At 44.0% G+C, this 18,950-nt stretch overlaps 1 protein-coding gene across 3 annotated transcripts; it reads left to right on the top strand.

Moving 5' to 3' along the window:
* Window positions 1–5,395: 5,395 nt before the first annotated feature.
* mtmr7b (myotubularin related protein 7b) lies at window positions 5,396–18,808 on the top strand. Of its 3 annotated transcripts, XM_038981571.1 has the most exons (15): window positions 5,396–5,478; window positions 5,995–6,066; window positions 6,683–6,805; window positions 7,860–8,022; window positions 10,529–10,686; window positions 11,855–11,983; window positions 12,296–12,430; window positions 12,886–13,018; window positions 13,204–13,313; window positions 13,418–13,543; window positions 13,784–13,833; window positions 14,999–15,199; window positions 15,439–15,573; window positions 16,383–16,509; window positions 16,882–18,808. In XM_038981571.1, exons 2-15 carry the CDS (start codon window positions 6,040–6,042, stop codon window positions 17,200–17,202), a joined length of 1,938 nt encoding a protein of 645 aa, XP_038837499.1. In that variant the 5' UTR covers window positions 5,396–5,478; window positions 5,995–6,039; the 3' UTR covers window positions 17,203–18,808. The 3 variants fall into 3 exon arrangements, with proteins under 3 accessions (XP_038837499.1, XP_038837500.1, XP_038837498.1); XM_038981572.1 differs by lacking the exon at window positions 5,396–5,478 and having other exon boundaries at window positions 5,786–6,066; window positions 16,383–16,549; window positions 16,882–17,027; XM_038981570.1 differs by lacking the exon at window positions 5,396–5,478 and having other exon boundaries at window positions 5,787–6,066.
* Window positions 18,809–18,950: the final 142 nt, after the last annotated feature.

Below are 18,950 nucleotides of genomic sequence, written 5' to 3'. Positions count from 1 at the left end.
AGCTTAGACATTCACACACACACACATATATATAAAAGACTCCAGCAGAGCCTCGGCTCTCACGGCTCCGGGGCCTCCCACTGGGTGCACACAGGTGTGCTTGGGTCTCCTCCATCACTAGAGGACTGCGCCTCACTGCTTGGCCAGGTACACCTCCATGTTGTGGGGGTCTACCTGAGTCATCCTGTCAGTCTTGTCTCAAAGATTAAGCCGTGCAAGTCTTCGTACACACAGCCGGTCAAGTGAAACGTCAAATGGGTCATTAAATCAGTTATGGTTCCTTTGCTCAAACGTTACTTGAATGACTGCAGTAGTTATAGAGCTAATAAATGTCAACGGGTGCTGACCTTTGGGGATGCGTGCACTTATTCAGACCCATGCAGGGTACTCTCGGGCACCACAAACGCTTTTGGTGACTCTATAACTTCGACTGGTGACGTCTACTTTGAATGTCTGCCCTATCAACGGTACTTTCTGTGCCTACCATGGTGATAGGGAATCTGGGTTAGATTCCAGGGAGGGAGCTTAAGAAACAGCTACCACATCCAGGGAAGGAAGCGGGCGGGCAAATTACCCACTCCGACTCGGGGAGGTAGTGACGAAACAATAACAATACAGGACTCGAGGCCCTTCAGTTGGAATGAGTACATTTTAAATTCTTTAAATTACCATTACTTATGTGTAGAAGTTGCATTTCACAGTGTTCAGAAAACTTCTGAAAGTGTCATTAATTACATTTTAATGGTAAAATTTGACTTCCTGTTGTGTATTGTCCTATGGGGTGACAATGTCCTATGGGGTGAAGCCAACAAATAGGGGGAAAAAGTTGTTGTCTTGACCAAAATGTAAAAATGATTGTTAAGCATGAGGCAGGTAACATCATCATAATATACACAAGTAAATACACAATCTAAATGTTTGTCAAATGACTGAATGTTTCACAAAATGAGAATGGGGAGACACTTGGTTACCATCATTACACAAGTAAATTCTGTGTTTTTCAATAGAATTTCCAATTTCCAGAATATGATTACCGATTTAAAAACATAAGTAACGAATAATAAGTCAAATAATTGTCTTGTCTATTTGAGAATCCTGAAACCTTTAGCCCTATATTAGCATAGATTATGATGTCACACCAGAGGACAAATTCAAGGCTCTAATGCAGGAAATGGGAGTCGGAGGTGACAGAACATTTAGAATTGTTTAGACAACTAAACTCAGCAAAAAAAGAAACGTCCCTTTTTCAGGACCCTGTCTTTCAAAGATAATTCATAAAAATCTAAATAACTTCACAGATCTTCATTGTAAAGGGTTTAAACACTGTTTCCCATGCTTGTTCAATGAACCAACAACAATTAATGAACATCCACCTGTGGAACGGTCGTTAAGACACTAACAGCTTACAGACGGTAGGAGAGTAATGTCCCAGTTATGAAAACTTAGGACACTAGAGGCTTTTTTACTGACTCTGAAAAACACCAAAAGAAAGATGCCCAGGGCCCCTGCTCATCTGCATGAACGTGCCTTAGGCATGCTGCAAGGAGGCATGAGGACTGCGGATGTGGCCATGGCAATAATTGCAATGTCCGTACTGTGAGACGTCCATTCCTCCTAGATATGTCATTGAAATTACAGGTGCCTTGGTGGAAGAGTGGGGTAACATCTCACAGCAAGAACTGGCCAATCTGGTGCAGTCCACGAGGAGGAGATGCACTGCAGTACATAATGCAGCTGGTGGCCACACCAGATACTAACTGTTAATTTTGATTTTAACCCCCCCTTTGTTCAGGGACACATTATTCAATTTCTGTTAGTCACATGTCTGTGGAACTTGTTCAGTTTATGTCTCAGTTGTTGAATCTTGTTATGTTCATACAAATATTTACACATGTTAAGTTTGCTGAAAATAAACGCAGTTGACAGTGAGAGGATGTTTCTTTTTTTGCAGAGATTTTTTATTTATTTTTTACTTTAATTTTAGAAAAAAAAAAAAAATCCACTTTTGTTTTGGACAAATGGCAACTACCCATATATACAGAGTATCCCCCTCTTTCTCCCTCTCGTCCCCCTTGAATCAGGTAGTCAAACAGAAGGCTTATTCATCACAGACAGCCTGCCCTTTCTCCACTGCAGTGAGAGAGCGAGAGAGTATTTAGTTTAACCTCCAGGTTTACCCTATAGTTTCCCCTACAGTCCCTCAGGCAGTGCCAAGAGGAGACATTGCCGCAGTGGCAGCCAAGAGCTCTACCCCACACACACACACTTCCTCTTCCTCCCAGTCCAAGCCATCTGTGTAATGCGATGGCATGGACATTATGTCATGATGTAATTCTTGTCTCAGCAGCCCAGAAGCTGATGGCATTATGGCAGGAATGCCCAGTCATGACAAACTGACCATGTATTGGCCCTGGGATAAACCCAGGCTTGGCATAACACACCTTCTACGTCAATGCACAAATGTATTCACTGCCAAAGGAAGGGTACTGACTGCACATAGTGAATGCTAGAAGGTTGACTGTACATAGAAGCAGGTTAGAAGGTTCAATGTCAACATAGAGCTTTTGAATACCCTGGCTCCAAACACTAATCTACATCAAGCTGGACAAGCGTCTGAAACAGGAGGGTGTACTTGTACAGAGGGTGTACTTGTACATCAAGCTGCTTCATGCTACTGAAACAGGAGCTGGACTAGCGTCCTGTCCAGAGGGTGTACTTGTACATCAAGCTGCTTCATGCTACTGAAACAGGAGCTGGACTAGCGTCCTGTCCAGAGGGTGTACTTGTACATCAAGCTGCCTCATGCTACTGAAACAGGAGCTGGACTAGCGTCCTGTCCAGAGGGTGTACTTGTACATCAAGCTGCCTCATGCTACTGAAACAGGAGCTGGACTAGCGTCCTGTCCAGAGGGTGTACTTGTACATCAAGCTGCCTCATGCTACTGAAACAGGAGAAGATCGGCCCGAGGGGCTGGAGCCTTTCTGGCTCAGACAAGGCTTACTTATACAAGGCTTACTTAATTACTTTTGTATACTGTAAGTCAATAATCTATTCATTGCCACTGGCAGCATATTGTATTGTAGATCTCCTGACAGGCGTTGATTATCTAAGGCTATAGTTGGATAATCTTTCCAGATTTAGTGTTTAACTCAAAACCATTATGCTCTTGACATTTCACTGTTTAGTTAGGTGAGTGTTTGACATCTTGTGATCAAATAGTGGGGCATGGAATCACTTTAATACTTTCATTCACTAATGATGACAAAAGGGATACCACCAAAGGGTGTAGACTGCTGAACAGGGGTGTAGAACTAGACAGAGGACAAGCAGCTACACACACTGGACAACTGGGTTACTAGTGCACATTTTAGCAAAAAACATTCAATGCTGTATTTTTATTGAGCAAGTTTACTTAACCCAACCCATATCTGTTTCTACTCAGCTCTTTAGGACAATGGGCTGCCACACAGCCTCAGACTGAACTAACTGTCGGCTACATACACAGTGGCTCCAAGAAAGTGGCTCCTTTTCAAGACAAGCCATGATAGATAGACTTGAACCAAGTTACACAGTAATATACACACATTAGCCCATGAACATTTATATTAGTTTGGCACTGAAAACAAAACATTTCCTAACATTTGTTAGCAAATAACAAGAATTTTGTTTACAACTGAACGCTACAACAGCACGTTAGTCAAAAGGGCAACACTTACCAGAGACTCTCCACAACAAGACAGAGGCCAGAGAAATGACAAAATCATGCAATCCGTTCTCTGCACTATTCACCTGTGCAGACTATGGCGTCATTGTAACCTTTTTAACCTTCGCGAAATTCAGATAAAAACGCAGGACTATATAGACTAATTGGTGACGTCCTACAGTCAAAAGAAAAAGTTGATAAAAACCGGGCATATTGAACTGAAAAGTTGGTGTAGCAGCCTCTTATGGTGCTGGTATGCGGTATGCTATGCTGCAGACAGAGGTCATTTCTCAATCTCGGCTGCCATCTAGTGGGCAAATACAGTCCGTGTCAAATCAGCGCCATTGGGTCAGAATACAGTATAGAGTTGACTGGATTACAGATAATACCCCATCAAAATAAAAAGGTGAAATAAGAGAAATGTTGAACTATTATACTGGAGAATTATCTTTGAATTGCAATTGAAGGGTTAAAGGCTTAACCATCATACAAAAATGTATATTTCATGGATCTAACCGTTGGATAAATTGTGCATCTTTATCAGATTCTTGGAATACGTAGAAATGATCTCTAGTCATTGGCACACATTCTTATCTTGTCATACTTATATAATCATACAACTTCCCCAATTCCTCCAAAATTCCAACCGATCACAGGCTAAAATGGCATAATAGGCTGTAGTTCCATGTAATAACTTTGTTTCTGAGCAGGTTTACATTCCAATAACATTTTATGTAACACATACTGTGGGTGGGCTCCAGGCATAAGCGACATAAACGGTAGGGCCCCCGGCCGCTAGTGCCCCCCTCCGACAAAAACAAATAAACAATAATTAGGAACTCAATTTACTGTTGAGTTAGAACAGTGGAATACACAAAGTGGTAGTTCTAAATCTGGTTGTGCCGCAGCAGTTTTTTTCTCCTGTTAAATCGGTCATTGAAAGTCCCGAGTGGCGCAGCGGTTCTCAGTGCGAGCAGCGTCACCACATATCCTGGTTTGATTCCAGGCTGTATCACAACCGGCCGTGGTTGGGAGTCCCATAGGGCGGCGCACAATTGGCCCAGCGTCGTCCGGGTTTGGCCGGGGTAGGCCGTCATTGTAAATAAGAATGTGTTCTTAACTAACTTGCCTAGTTACATAAAGGTATAAAAAAAACTGACAGTCACTCAAATTAGCCATGTCAGCGAACAATTTTTATATTGGTAAATTAGTCTAGTCAGCTATCTGAATTTGTGGTACTCATGGCCGACTCTGGGTGTGACTTCATCCACTTCCACATGAAAGCATGTGTTTCTCCCACAATGTCTGAAAGCACGTAAACAATCAACCTGATAGCAGAAGCAGGTCATGGCCAAACACACATGTACACACGTACATATATACACACACAGACAGGCTAATATTTGAATAACCTAACTATAAAGATTAAATAGGCTAAACGGCAAAATACATTGATACATTTAAATTGGGCCATTCGTCTCAAAAAGTAAATGTATTCTTTAGATTACTTTTATTTAAAAAAAATAATAAAAATCGCCCTGGGATATGAGCTGATCCCCTTCCGAAGTTTACATTTAAAATTGTTAGGGTAAGGGTAGGATTTAGGGTAGGAACGTCCCAAAGATTTCGTACAGCACTGGTCGCTGCCTGAGTTCCACCAGCTCATCGCTCAGTGATGTGCGCAGGCGCCGTTGGGAAGTAATGGCCGTGTTCGAGAGGATTAAAATCGCAATGTATCATGGGTACATTTTTACTGAATGATCTACAATTATTGGTGAGTCGTTATTTATGATGAAACGTGATTTGTAGATAAGTCAATCGGCAGTCGCTTTCAGTCATTTTGATGCTCTCGAACACGGCCAATACTTGCCAATAAGATCCGTGTTGTTGGGTTTCCACTAGATAGCACAGCCACAAAGTTATATCGTAAAAATGTATGAAAACAAAAATGAGCATTTTGGTCTTCATTCAAGGTTAGGTTTAGGGATAAGGTTAACAGCGTGGTTAAAGTTACGGTTAAGGTCAAGTTTAAAATCACATTTTAAGAAGATAAATTGTAGAAATGGGCGGGGTTTATGACTTTGTGGCTGGGGTAACTAGTGACGACTGTGTTGTCATAATCACCCACCCGAGTGGATGCAGGGTGATTCTCCTATTGTACAGAATAGGATAGGGGGAACCATGGCGTACTTGCGAGGCCCCCCATCTAATATCCAACGCACAGAGAATATGAATTGTGCGCGATTTTTGTGCTGAACCAAGATCCTCTATTTTTAAAACGCAAAACCAGGACCTCGGATTATTTCTACGCGCACCATTTTGATCGAAGCGGTCCATGATGGAGCACATCCGAACGCCAAAGGTAAACCAACCCTATATTTTAATTTCCATCCTATTCTTTGAGTATAGTTATTCCTATTCCTAAATGAAACCGCATTTCAGTTGCGTCTTCTAAAGATGTGACAACGTTGCTGATTCGTTATATTCAGGGTTCCTGAAGATATAACAATTATATTCTCCGCAATGTATTTTCCTGGTTAAACTGTTACAAAAATTAACACTCAAAAACATAGCTCATATGATGGCATGCCTGTAAATCTTTACATTCGAATTTGCACAATCCGTTTCATTCTTGTCCTGGCTTCTTGATGTTTATTCTAGTCTGCCGCGGGCATTTCTCCACTGTGGATTCTAGTATAAAGGCAATAGGCCTCAATAAGGACACATTGTTACAGAATCCTGCGGTAGGTTACTTCAATTAAACAGTTCTAACATTCCAGAATCTCAGACATTCATATCTACAACGACAACATGTGTAAACATTGAGTTCTATAATAACCTTGTTTTTATGAGAAGATATGCCTCCACCAAGACAGTCAGTCACACACTTCAGTACATTATAGCCTATAGATATGATTACATTCCGTTTTGACCCCATTTATACTCGTGTGTGTGTTTTTGTGTCTGTGGCCCTATAGGTGGAGAATGTCCGCCTGATTGACCGTACGGCCCCTAGGAAAGCCACGGTGGGGACGCTATACCTCTCTGCCACACACACCATCTTCGTGGAGAACAATCCAGAGACACGCAGAGAGACTTGGGTAGGAGCTAGGAAGTGATACCAGTTGTTTCGACAGACCCCATTCTGACACGAGACCTATCACAAGTCGTCTGGCCTGACACTGTTCTGACACAACCCCCCCTATCTACCCTGTGTGTGGCTTCCTTCCTGCCTTCTCAGGAAGATAGTATTGATTTGCTCCGGCACTTTGGAGACTCACCTCAAGTCAATGGACCACATCCAATACATTTCCTCTTTAATGGATATCTCCTTCATACACATGTGAGATTTGTCGGTGTATTTAGGCCTACTGAAGTGAACAGGAGTGGAACCCTTTTCTCAGGGCCGGATTCCCGAACAGGCACAGATGGTGGGGGCCCCCCTGGAGGTCGTGGCCCCCCAGATAGCATATGATAGCAACATTTGTAGAATTATAGGAAATCAGCTTCAAAATCTTCTAAATTGTCTCTCAGCCTCATGAAAAAAATTGTAGAATAGCAGGAAATTAGCTTTAAAACTAAAAAACAAATTCTCAGCCTCATGGCATAATGTGACCAAAAGCATGATGAGCTATAAAATAGCAAATTTTCTTCCCAGCCCCATGCCAACAAAGTGTAGAAATGCAGGAAATTTGCTTTAAAACTGCAACATGTTCTCTTATCCTCATAAAAACTATAGTTTAGTAAAAATGTCATTTGTCAGTTATTAAATGCATTTCTTATCATAACACCCAACTAATACTTATGTAATAATGTCTGCTGTCCATTATTGACAGACGACTGCTGCGGTTGAGTAATCTGAATGAAAAGTTTAAAAAACAACAACAAAAAACTTGCCTACCCTTCCACCTCCAGAATTTTTATATTTTCAACTTAGCAATAGATGCCACTGTGACAGCCGGCCCCCTTCCCATTGGCCCTAACCCTTCGATATTTGCAGTTCTGAGGGATCTGGATAGGTATCAGCAGTATAGTGGTAGAGCTTCCACCATATTGCCATCCCCTTACAGATCTGCAAACGTCAAAGGGTTAGTTGTTGCCGAGGGGAAGGGAGCGAATTGGGACCGTCTGAGAGTTCTCGGTTGTCGTTGACAGGTGCTCCACAGCATGGTGGCCAGTGTGGAGCGGCCGCCAACCACCCCTTCAGGAAGCCACCTGGTCGTCCACACTAAGAACTTCCAGGTGGTTCAGCTGCTCATCCCCCAGGAGAGGGACGCCATGGATGTCCAGGCCTCGCTCGCACGCCTCTCTCGCCCAGGTGAGAGAGACTATCACCTTTCAGAGCCCATTCACCTGGGTCCTGCTCAGTAGGGAGAAAACTCTTTGAATTGGAATGGAACAAGGAGGTACTGCCAGGAGCATACCACCTGGCCACTGCTGGCTTGCCTCTGAAGTTAAGCAGGGTTGGTCCTGGATGGGAGACCAGATGCTGCTAGAAGTGGTATTGGAGGGCCAGTAGGAGGCACTTTTTCCTCTGGTAAAAAATCAATAAATATATATACAGTGCATTCGGAAATTATTCAGACCCCTTGACTTTTTCCACAGTTTGTTACGTTACAGCCTTATTCTAAAATGGATTCAATTATTTTTTCCCTCATCAATCTACACACAATACCCCATAATGACAAAGCGGAAACAGGTTGTGGTAAATTCAATTGATTGGACATGATTTCGAAAAGCACACACCTGTCTATATAAGGTCCCACAGTTGACAGTGCATGTCAGAGCAAAACCACGCCATGCGGTCTGGGGAAGGTTACCAAAAAGAACACAGTGGTCTCCATCATTCTAAAAATGGAAGAAGTTTGGAACCACCAAGACTCTTCCTAAAGCTGGCCACCCGGCCAAACTGAGCAATCAGGGGAGAAGGGCCTTGGTCAGGGAGGTGAACAAGAACCCTATGGTCACTTTGACAGAGCTCTAGAGTTACTCTGTGGAGATAGAAGGACAACCATCTCTGCAGCACTCCACCAATCAGACCTTGACGGTAGAGTGGCCAGACAGAAGTCACTTCTCAGCGGCAGGGACTGGAAGACAGGTCAGGATTGAGGGAATGATGAACGCAACAAAGTACAGAGATCCTTGATGAAAACCTTCTCCAGAGCGCTCAGGACCTCAGACTGGGCTGAAGGTTCACCTTCCAACAGGACACTAAGCACAAAGCCAAAACAATGCAGGAGTGGCTTCGGGACAAGTCTGTAAATATCCTTGAGTGGCCCAGCCAGAGCCCGGACTTGAACCAGATCAAACATCTCTAGAGAGACCTGAAAATAGCTGTGCAGCGACGCTCCCCATCTAACCTGACAAATCTTGAGAGGATTTGCAGTGAAGAATGGGAGAAACTCCCCAAATACAGTTTTGCCAAGCTTGTAGCGTCATACCCAAGAAGACTCGAGGCTGTAATCGCTGCCAAAGGTGCTTCAACAAAGTACTAAGTAAATGGTCTGAATACTTATGTAAATGTGATATTTCAGTTTTTTATTTTTAATACATATGCAAACATTTCTAAAAACCTGTTTTTGCTTTGTCATTTTGGAGTATTGTGTGTAGATTGATGAGGGGAAAAATACAATTGAATCCATTTTAGAATAAGGCTGTAACGTAACAAAATATGGAAAAAGTCAAGGGGTCTGAATACTTTTCGAATGCACTGTATATATAAAAAACATATTTTATCCCAATGCCCCAGGGACATTGCCCTGTTTATGGTGCCGTCTTTCGGATGGGACGTTAAACGGGAGTCCTTACTATATGGTCACTAAAGATCCCATGACACTTATCGTACGATGAGTGTCATGGCTAAATTCCCAATCTGGCCCTCATGCTACCTGGGGCGGCAGGTAGTCTAGTGGTTAGAGCGTTGGACTAGTAACTGAAAGGTTGCAAGATTGAATCCCTGAGCTGACAAGGTAAAAATCTGTCGTTCTGCCCCGGAACAACCCACTGTTCCTAGGCTGTCATTGAACATAAGAATTTGTTCTTAACTGACTTGCCTCGTTACATAAATACCATCATGGCCACCTAATCATTCCCAGCTTCCAATTGGCTCATTCATCCCCTGTAATTATCCCCCAGGTCGATGCTGTTCTTCTCAGTCAACTTACCTGGTAAAATAAAAAAAAACATACTACCTGAATTGTTGTTTTAACAGCAGAGAGTGTAGATTGGTACATAAGAGTGCAGTGGTCAGGATGCTCTTGGATCAGTTTGCCCTGCTGATCACGACCCTGGGCTTCGTGTGTTCAGGAGGGTGTACTGTACGTTTACAGGGTTAGGTTCACCTTTCAAAGGTTATGGGCATAAGGGGAGTTGGACCAGTGGCCCAGTAACAGCAGTAACAGCTGTTTGTTGTCTATATCTGCGGTACTGCAAGAACCCCTGTCCCCAGTGGGATAGTAACGTTGATGAAATGGGTTTCTGTCCTGTTTGAATGACTCACTTGTTCAATGGATGCCGATGGCAGTGACCTGTTTCTGTGACTTCAGTTAAACTGTACTGAAACAGTCCAGGCTGCCAATACATTTATTGTGTAGCGGTTAAATGAATCTGAATCGTTTATCGTGTAGTGGTTAAATGAATCTGAATCGTTTATTGTGCAGTGGTTAAATGAATATGAATCATAGTATGATCCTTTGATAGTCTGCTGTATTGTTTCTCTGTTGTCCACAAGAGATTTACTGTGAGCTCTGCTGCTTGTCCTTCCATACGATCCCAACATGATTAATGATCAAATATGATCATTTGTTTCTATCTGTTTTGCCCAGAGAAATATAGCGAGCTCTACTGCTTGTCCATCAATCCCAACGCCAACAAGGAGGAGCGGGAGGAGTCCTGGAGTTTCCTAGACCTGCAGGCGGACTACAGACGCATGGGCGTGCCCAACAACCTCTGGGTCAGCACGCCAGCCAACAGCGAGTACAGGGTTAGTAGTATTACAGTCCTCTTCTGATTTTAACCACTATAGTCCTAATCAGATAGTGAGTACAGGGTTAGTACAGTCCTCTGTTGATTTTTCTGGTTTTGATAGAGTATTGAGTTATAGTCCTGATCTGATGTTGAGTACTGGGTTTGTTCAGTCTGGGTCTGATATTGACTATTGGGTTAGTAGCAGGGGTTGGAACTGAAATAATTTTCCAATTGTTTCGTTCTGAACAGAATAAAAAAAAAAAAAAAATGTTTCATTCCACTGTTCCGGCCAGCAAAATAAAGTTCTGAACCGGTTCCAAGCCAAATAAAGAAGCAGTTTATATCGTTCCTTTGTGTTCCTTTTTTAACCTGTGAAAACAACAGTTTTTAACAGTTAGCTCATAAAATTACTTCGCCAATCAGTGTGGATAGAGCAGGCAAGCTAGTTGTTTACATGCATGATGGACAGACAAGTGTAGCCTATGGCGCAACATGCGACTGAAATTGTGCGGGTGGGGAGAGAGCGAGAGGGTTGTGGAGGAGGAGGCTTGAAGCGAAGTTATGACATGCATTTTCTGAATTATCCACAGAATTATACCTAGGAGGAGCAGCTTCTATGGAGGAACTTTGAATGTCCTTTGAGCTAGCTTGCTAACACGCTTGTGTGTGCAGAGTGGCCCAAGAATTATAAACACATCTTACTATGTTGTAGTTAATAAATCCAACGTGACACGTGATAACTAACCCTAAATTATCAGCATTGAAAAGGTTCATCCATTCTTCTCTAGCCAATGAAAAATCTCTCTCCCATTCTTCTGAATCAAGCTTGTAACGTCTGTACAGTAGCCTGTGCTTCGTAGAGGGGAGTTAGCCAAACAAGCACACGCACAGGCAAATATTTTCAGTTTGCAGGCAGACACTGGACTACGTTTGAGTGACAGAGTAAGGGCTTTGCATAGGCGTTTTGTTGTGGGACTAGAAAGAAGATAAAAAAATGCCTGGAAACGTAAAAGAACGTTATTAACCGGTTCTGTTCCGGAACAGTTGGGTTCATTTTTTTTCTAGGTTCCATTTCTGTTCCTTGACATTTTTTGCTCTTTTCCGGTTTTCTGTTCTGTGAACCAGTTCCAACCACTGGTTAGTAGTATAGTCCTCCTCTAAATACTTTCTCTCTCTGTCTGCAGGTGTGTGATACGTACCCATCAGAGCTGTTTGTGCCAAAGTCGGCCACACCTCCAGTCATCGTGGGGAGCTCTAAGTTCCGGAGCCGAGGGCGTTTACCCGTCCTGACGTACTTCCACCAGGATACCCTAGTCAGTGGATGGGGCATACTATCTGGGTCAATGGTGTGGGTTGACTCTGGGGAACAGTTGTTTTATGTTTGTTTAATTTAGGTGATTTGTCATGTTTAATTCTTATGCCTGAACCAGTCATGGGTCTGAATATTGTGTTTTCTGTTTAAAAATTTCAAATGACTTTCATGACTGTTTAAATGTGGGCTTTTGCTTGGCTTGCCAAGACACATGCAGGATACTAGCACTGTATGAGTAGTGTTAAACACCACCTCTTGCTCTGAGCTGGATGTCATCACCAGTCACTTCAGCGTCTGACCCCTTCTCTCCCAGGCTGCTATCTGCCGCTGTAGTCAGCCCCTGTCCGGCTTCAGCGCTCGCTCCCAGGATGATGAACAAATGCTGGAGGCCATCATGAAGTCCAACCCGAGCAGCGACTACATCTACGTGGTGGACACCAGGCCAAAGGTCAGAGGTCACCATAGATAGACTCTGTGGTCAGGAAGTGTTGATATACTGTAAGGTCAATGGGGGGTAATGGTACATGAATGGCATTTAGTTTTCCTTGAAGCCTCCTTGACTTGGGTGGATATCTGATCCATCCACCATCCACATGCTGGCTCACAGACTGTAGTCTCTCACCAGGCTTTTATCGATTTAAAGCTGAATATCAATGGGCGGCAGGTAGCCTAGCGGTCAAGAGCGTTGGGCCAGTAACCGAAAGGCCGCTGGTGCGAATCCACGAGCCAACTAGGTGAAAAATCTGTCGATGTGCCCTTGAGCGAGACACTTAACCCTAATGGCTCCTGTAAGTCGCTCTGGATAAGAGCGTCTGTTAAAAGACTAAAATGTAACACGTAATGATGTCGTCAACAGTACGTATTTGACCGTATTGTGATATAATGATTATCATCTCTCTCCAGTTGAATGCGATGGCCAACCGGGCGGCTGGAAAAGGCTATGAGAACGAAGACCACTACACCAACATCAAACTGCAGTTCATCGGCATCGAGAACATCCACGTGATGAGGAACAGCCAGCAGAAGATCATTGACGGTAATGAGTTCCTCTTTCTCTTCCAACCACGGCCAACGTTCTACTGAACGTCAGTCAGTATTCCTACTCAGTTCATGCACATAGTTGTCAGGTTCATGCATTCCTTTGGGTTGGCTTGTGAATGTCCCACATTGTGTGTGTGTATGCATGACTGACTGCCCTCTCTTCCTGTGTTGACCCTATAGTGGGTGAACTCAAGACTCCCTCCATGGGCGACTTCCTGTTGGGGCTGGAGAGCTCCGGTTGGCTGAAGCACATCAAAGCCGTGCTGGACGCAGGCGTCTTCATCGCCAAGGTGATACACACTGGGCAGGGCGCACGAGCACACGCGCACACACACGCACACACACACACAATGGGTATCAATTTCAATAATGTCATACTGTGATGTGTGTGTAGGCGGTTGCGGAGGAGGGTATCAGTGTGGTGGTCCACTGTTCGGACGGTTGGGACAGGACGGCCCAGGCCTGCTCTGTAGCCAGTGTTCTCCTGGAGCCTTACTACAGGACTATGAAGGGACTCATGGTAAGGTTTTAGCTTCCGTTCATCACACACTATCTACAGTCTAAATCAGGGCACATACAGACTCTCTTCTACTGTGATCCAATCCAGAGATATATTTAGCACACGTGGGGCCAGTTGTCTGGACCGTGGCGTCTCCATGAAGTATGTGCTTTAGTCCAGGACTAGACATCATCTTGGTCTGGGAAACTGGCCCGTCGGGTGCAAGAAAGACTGACTTAATCTCTTCTTCCTGTCTTTTAGCTGCTAATCGAGAGGGACTGGGTGTCGTTCGGTCACAAGTTTTCACACAGGTCAGTCCGTCCCACACGTTTGTCTAAGAACCCAACTCCTAACTCTACCGTTTGGTAGAATGAAGGTCCCTGCAGTGCCATGTATTTTACCTTCTCAAGTAGAGTCCTTCATCAGAACGAGAAGTGCATTTGTCACAGACATCATACAGCATGTTCGACCTACGCACCGGCGGAAACGTGTCCGCGATGTGTGCTGCACTCAGGTCAGATCATAACCCCTGTGAAATTCAGCCGCTTTTGCAGCGACTGTCCGTCTCAGATTGGTTAGGATTGGTGAAGTAGAGTTATTCCACATCTTTGAGGTGTTCCAATCCAGTCTGTGCATGTTATCTTATCAGCTGAAGCCATTGGCTAGATTAAAAAGGTAACTGACCTTGATGCAATTGCCTAGAGGCATTACTGTTTAACCAGTGGGTTTTAAAATTGCCATGACAACGCTCCAGGATTACCTATTAGTTCTGTGGTGGAAATTCAACACCAGGGACACCTGAAGCCAATCTTAAAATGAATCACTCTTTATTATCAGCAAGCTGGAGAGGTTACAACAAACGGCACACCGTACAGGTCTATCAGACGCTCCGCTGGGGCAGTCCCAGCAGTTGTCTTATATACGGCTATACACAGACAAGTTATATTTGCATGATTTAGCATAATTAATTCATCACTACCGGTCGCTCGCCCATGTGACTGAGCAATACCTCACGAGGCTCTCTGTCTCTGAGATACCTCGGTTGTTCCCATAGCAATATTCTGGACATACTGTCAAGTTGAGGAACAGGGATAGTGAGGATTCCTCCATACACGATCAGTCAGTCACCTGCGTGAACCTTTCTAATTAGTTATTAGAAAGTAGCATTGAGTCGATACGTAACACTTCCCTCACAGATCTTTAAATCTGCTTAAAAGGGGCAATCAGCAGTGGCGAAAATAGAAGCTTGTTTTACTCCAACGTTTGTAGTCAAAGAAAATGTAAACAAAGACTATATAGCCTCAAAACACGGTTAAAACTATAATTTTGTTATTTTGGACGGTCAATCCTTGCATCCATAGCTCTGTCTATGAATTTGAGGGGCAGGGAGACCGCTTCGTTATTGTTTCTACTGCTGATTGCCACTTTAAACTCCTTATGAAAGTGTTTTAAGCCGCAGTCTTTCCTTCTCTGCAGGTACAACCATCTGGAAGGTGATTCTAAGGAGGTATCCCCGGTGATAGACCAGTTCCTGGAGTGTGTGTGGCAGCTGTCAGAGCAGTTCCCCTGTGCCTTTGAGTTCAACGAGCGCTTCCTGGTCCAGCTGCACAGACACGTCTACTCCTGCCAGTACGGCAACTTCCTGGGCAACAGCCAGAAGGAGAGGAGGGACATGGGGTGAGACTGAGGGCGCCAATGTGACAGAGGTAGTTCAGTGAACCGTGCTTGTGTTACACGAATAACCTTGCCTGAGGCGTGAATACTTGTGTTAGCTCAGCGGGCTAACAACCTTGTGGTTCATAAGGCCGCTACAATCCCATTTCATGCAGGTCTCTGCCTTTCTTACAGCAAGCTCTTCTGTACTGTAACCCCTCTCATGTATCACATCTGGTGTGGTTTTCTCCAACGTTGGCCAGGTTGCGTGAGAGGACTCACTCCCTGTGGCACCAGCTGTGGAAGGACAGGGCACAGTACGCCAACCCCTTGTACAGGGCTGACCACACCCAGACTCAGGGGATGCTACGGCCAAACACCTCCCCCTACTGCTTCAAGTGAGTTACTGCACCCTCTCAGTAGACTCACTGGGAAAACAGTGATGGTTTTTATTGACTTTGTGTCTTTGGGTACATCTGAGACGAAGGGTTGTGGGTTAAAACCCTAAAATCCATCAGATGGTAGCCTGTTGTAGAAAGCACTTTACTTTATAGTACGGTTTAGATCCAGAGGGTTTGTTCAATAGTTGTAGTATGGTTTAGATCCAGAGGGTTTGTTCAATAGTTGTAGTATGGTTTAGATCCAGAGGGTTTGTTCAATAGTTGTAGTATGGTTTAGATCCAGAGGGTTTGTTCAATAGTTGTAGTATGGTTTAGATCCAGAGGGTTTGTTCAATAGTTGTAGTATGGTTTAGATCCAGAGGGTTTGTTCAATAGTTGTAGTATGGTTTAGATCCAGAGGGTTTGTTCAATAGTTGTAGTATGGTTTAGATCCAGAGGGTTTGTTCAATAGTTGTAGTATGGTTTAGATCCAGAGGGTTTGTTCAATAGTTGTAGTACGGTTTAGATCCAGAGGGTTTGTTCAATAGTTGTAGTATGGTTTGTTCAATAGTTGTAGTATGGTTTAGATCCAGAGGGTTTGTTCAATAGTTGTAGTATGGTTTAGATCCAGAGGGTTTGTTCAATAGTTGTAGTATGGTTTAGATCCAGAGGGTTTGTTCAATAGTTGTAGTATGGTTTAGATCCAGAGGGTTTGTTCAATAGTTGTAGTATGGTTTAGATCCAGAGGGTTTGTTCAATAGTTGTAGTACGGTTTAGATCCAGAGGGTTTGTTCAATAGTTGTAGTACGGTGTATCTTGTCTCCAAGGATGTGGAAGGGCATGTATAACCGCGTGGAGAAGAGCGCGCCCCCACGCCAGACGCCCACCGACTTACTGACAGCTGTCAGGGAGGAGACTCAGCAGCTGGAGGAGGAGCTGACCAATCACCAGGAGGTAGCACCGGGAGGGACGGCCAACCCGGGCACCAAACAAGGCATACAGACACGCTCGCGTAACGCTCCCAATGAACGCTGCCCTTTAAGGCCAATTTAAGTTTAGCAATGTATTATTATCATTATGAATTACTATTAACTAGTTTATGCTGTTTTAACAACTATATTGTTGGGTTTTTACAGGGGAGGGGGCAAACACCAAGTCAAAGATAAGTTGAAGAAAATGTGTCTCAGAGGGGCGTTCAACAGGAGGGTTTCCGTTACATGTACAGTAGTCTGCTAGTAGTCTATAGACATAGTGATTCATTCATATTCTATCCCAGACTTACTGGTAACACTTGTCTTTTCATTTTTTCATCTGTCCATCTTCCAGAGGATTGCAGCCCTGAGGAAGGGGGATCAAACTAAGGGTAATGCGGGTCAGAAGACCAACAAAGTGTGTGAGGAAGAATGCAGGCCAGGTGGGCTGGCTCCTCCCACTGGAGATGGCCCCTTCACTAGCCCCCCTCAGGACTATTTTCCCTCCCAGGGGGGGCCCCCGGGCCCAGCTATGACCCTGCTCTTGGGGCCCTCCAAGGGCCCTGGCCCCGACGACCTCTCCTCGGCTTGCAGCGACATGGAATCAGGCGTGGCCGACCTCAGCAGCCCCGACGACAGTAAGGACCCCGACGAGGCCGTCTACTGCACGGCCTGAGCAAAAATGGCGATCAATGAGGGGCTTGTCGGAGGGGGGGTTGCCTTGACAATTGAATATCACAGAGGTCTCTGTTTTGAGACGGGGCCAATTGGACTGGATTTGACTTGTGATCGTTTTGTGTGTAGTTAGTATCTGAGCACAACGTGAGCACCTGCCGGGTATTGTGGTAACACTGGGTAGCTGTAGTGGATGTTTGAACCCCATACTAGTGTAAAATGTGAACAAAAATATTCCAGGACCAAACGTTTACAGCAAAGGCAAAATACTGGTGTGTGCAATATTTTGTCTTAAGCTATTAGGTTGAGTTACAATGTACTGTACAACATTTTAAAACAGAAAAAAACAATGTACATTTGTTTGTACTTTCCTTCAGACCAATGCATTACATTGGTCGCACCAAGTAGGACTACCCCTCCGAAATCTATTTGTCCATTCTGAAGTCTGAACAAGCATATAGGCTACAATGTTTCCCAGTGGTATATCATGGTTGTGATCAGGAGGCAAAAAAACCTTCAGGAAACTATTGACCGTTTCACCTCGTTCTGCACTTATGAACACGACCCAGATAACACTGTCAAACATGGCACATGTTCTTGGAACATTTATCACCACCCAATCTAGTTATGTTTACTGTCTCGTTCCAATAACCTGCCTTCTCACACAAATGAAGAACCACTGCACTTCTCAACTAGCCTGGATGAACAGAAATGTCTGCGTTGCCATGACTAGGCTTTTATTTGCTCTTGAAATGAAGTGAAAGTTGCTGCTTATTAGTAATGAAGAGAGACGTACTCTTTCCTTTGGAAAGCCCATTGAACGGCGGTAACCTTTTCAGATGGTTATTCCCACTGCTGTGTATATTTAACTGTGTATACGAGTGCATTCACTAGCGCTGAAGTATGAACACTTAGGACACATTAGAAATGTTTCAACACCAGAGCACCACTTAGAATGCATGGCCAACACAGTGGTTCAATCTGAGTGGGATGTGGGTGGGGATTTTGGAACTCAAATCTCTTTGTGATAGGTAGCATTAGTTAGCCTGTGTGCCATTCTGTTTCTGTCCCCTTGCCAACTGCCTACAGACGGGTTAGCTGACAACAGCATGAAAAGATGTGTGTGCGCTTCAAAGGGGCAGAAAGCCGTGTTATGGTTCTGGATGGCCAGATCACTAGCAACTATGACAAACTGCCGTGTGGGGGATCCTAGGTGGCTCGTTTCATCTTGTTCTTGAGACCATGTCTTGTTTTGATCTATGCTAATATGGCTAACATTTGCTAGCTAGCTAACCAACAACTGTAACAATCTATTTGAGAGACAAGTACTCATTGTGGAACTTTATTTATGTTTTCAATAAACATTGGAGACTAAATATAGTTTACATGTTGTCAACAATCTAAGCCAACCACGTCCGTTTTGCCCCATAGTTGCACACGCGTCGGTTTTGTTGCTAAACAACCAACCCGTATGTGGAATTGTCATGGCTTGACAATGGCTAAATCCAATGGATATCCTTTCCACTGTCGTATTTAGTGTTCACTGTATACGTTGTTGTAAATGACCTGAAATAAACTATTCACTGTCAAAGGGAAATGACATGTGATGTGCTGGTTTAAAGCGTGTTCTTTTTACAGAATGGAATAGAGTGTACATGAGGTTGTGAACATGACTGTGCATTTCAGTCACACAATGCAGTACACACATACACACACTGGTCAGATGTTAATGTTGGAAAAAAAGTATCA

Source organism: Salvelinus namaycush, chromosome 42 (genome assembly GCF_016432855.1).
Source record: "Salvelinus namaycush isolate Seneca chromosome 42, SaNama_1.0, whole genome shotgun sequence".
Lineage (NCBI taxonomy): Eukaryota > Metazoa > Chordata > Actinopteri > Salmoniformes > Salmonidae > Salvelinus > Salvelinus namaycush.
Note: the sequence above shows the minus strand (reverse complement) of the source record. Positions and strands in the feature narration are given on the sequence as shown.

What these genes read in the sequence shown, in the direction of transcription:
- mtmr7b (XM_038981571.1), top strand. Translation starts at nt 6,040, where the DNA reads ATGATGGAGCACATCCGAACGCCAAAG. An exon ending in ACTTCCACCAGGATACCCTA is followed by an intron (nt 11,984 to 12,295) that starts GTCAGTGGATGG and finishes CTTCTCTCCCAG; the next exon opens with GCTGCTATCTGCCGCTGTAG. An exon ending in AGCTGACCAATCACCAGGAG is followed by an intron (nt 16,510 to 16,881) that starts GTAGCACCGGGA and finishes TCCATCTTCCAG; the next exon opens with AGGATTGCAGCCCTGAGGAA.